At 66.1% G+C, this 1,299-nt stretch overlaps 1 protein-coding gene across 14 annotated transcripts in view; it reads right to left on the bottom strand.

Annotated features, from left to right (window-relative positions):
- BIN1 (bridging integrator 1) overlaps window positions 1–1,299 on the bottom strand; it is a 27,825-nt gene that overhangs the window by 17,250 nt on the left and 9,276 nt on the right. For 8 of the 14 annotated variants that reach the window (XM_015561683.1, XM_015561687.1, XM_015561686.1 and 5 more), the window contains exons 6-7: window positions 904–1,011; window positions 106–198 (exon numbers count right to left, since the gene is read on the bottom strand). In XM_015561683.1, coding sequence (XP_015417169.1) covers window positions 106–198; window positions 904–1,011 — 201 coding nt within the window. The remainder of the gene's footprint in view (window positions 1–105; window positions 199–903; window positions 1,012–1,299) is intronic. The other 6 variants (XM_015561685.1, XM_015561691.1, XM_015561695.1 and 3 more) reach the window with 1 other exon arrangement.

The following is a 1,299-nucleotide window of genomic DNA, read 5'->3' as shown; positions in this document are numbered from 1 at the left end:
CCCCCCGCCCCCCGCCGCCCCCCTGCCCAAGCCAGGGCAGTGCAGACAGGACAGGGCCACAGACCGGAAGGCGCCAGCACGTGCAAGGTTAGAAGCCAGTGTCACCTGATTTCGGAGCAGGTTAGTTTGAGCTACGAGATGAGCCTGCAGTTTGCCTTGGCACCACTGGGGGGCGGCTTTCTCAAGCAGCGAGACAGGCTGGGGAAGGGAGGTCAGGCGAAGGAGAGAGGAAAACAGGAGGGAGACAGAGAGAAACAGAGACAGACGTTAAACACCAAGTCCAAAGGCCTGGAAGGCTGGCGAACAAGCTGCTGCCTCCAGGGACCCGGCCCCTCAGAGGCCGAGAGAATTAGGGGAGCCCCAGCAGGCGCAGAAGGGGGTGAACTCCAACTGCAAAGCAAAATGTGAGACCGTTAGCTGGGGCGGGGGTGCGGCAAGCAGGGCCTGCCCTGGGGCAGGGCTCTCCCTCAGGACCTGTGGGAAATGGGGCCCCCGCCAAGTCCTGCGGCCCCCACACCGCACCCCCCACCTCCATCCCACCGCCTGGCTTGTTCCAGCAGACGCAGGCTCGCATGGGTCCTGGGGTGTCCACTCAGACACCAGCTGGGTGAGGGCCTCGCCCCGCAACCCAAGCCTCTCCTTCAGGAAAGTGTCACAGGGAGCCAATGGGGGTGGGGGGTGGGGGAGATGGGACCAGGGGCTGGACAGGTGCCAGTGAATGAGCCAGAGGGCCACCCCGGGACCACCCTGTCACCCACCACCCAGCTCTGAGACCTGCCACCTGTCACAGGTGGAGGCAGGGGCCAGGGTGCAAAGGGGCAGGTAAGCCCAGCTCAGGGCAGGCTCCTGGGCCTGTGCACAGCCCTCCCCCGCGGTCTCCCCAGCACTGCCCTGGCCCCTCACCTTGGCAATTTTGGCTTCATCCTTCTTTTTGGCTGTTTGGAGGGACTCGTAATGGTGCCGGGCACTGTCGTAGTCCACCAGCTTCCGGCCTCGCTTAGCGATGCGTGACTGGGAGAGAGCGGAGGAGAGGGCTGAACAGTCCTGGTCTTGGCTGCCAGCCGGTGGCCCAGCTAAACGGGACCCGGAGGAAGCCAGAACGCCCGCGGAAGACCCGCCCGGCAAGGCTGTGCACGCCTCTGCGCCCGCTGCGCCCCTCCCTCACGCACAGGTCAAACCCCCGCCTTGCACACATCCACCCCTGTTGCCACCTGCCAGCCGAGGCCCAGCCTCCTCCCCGCCTGGCCCGGCTCCTCTTGTCCAGGGCCAGCCGGCAGCCTCCACTCTCCCCCAGAAGCC

Source organism: Myotis davidii, unplaced genomic scaffold (genome assembly GCF_000327345.1).
Source record: "Myotis davidii unplaced genomic scaffold, ASM32734v1 scaffold117, whole genome shotgun sequence".
Lineage (NCBI taxonomy): Eukaryota > Metazoa > Chordata > Mammalia > Chiroptera > Vespertilionidae > Myotis > Myotis davidii.
This window is presented reverse-complemented; position numbering and strand designations above follow the sequence as displayed.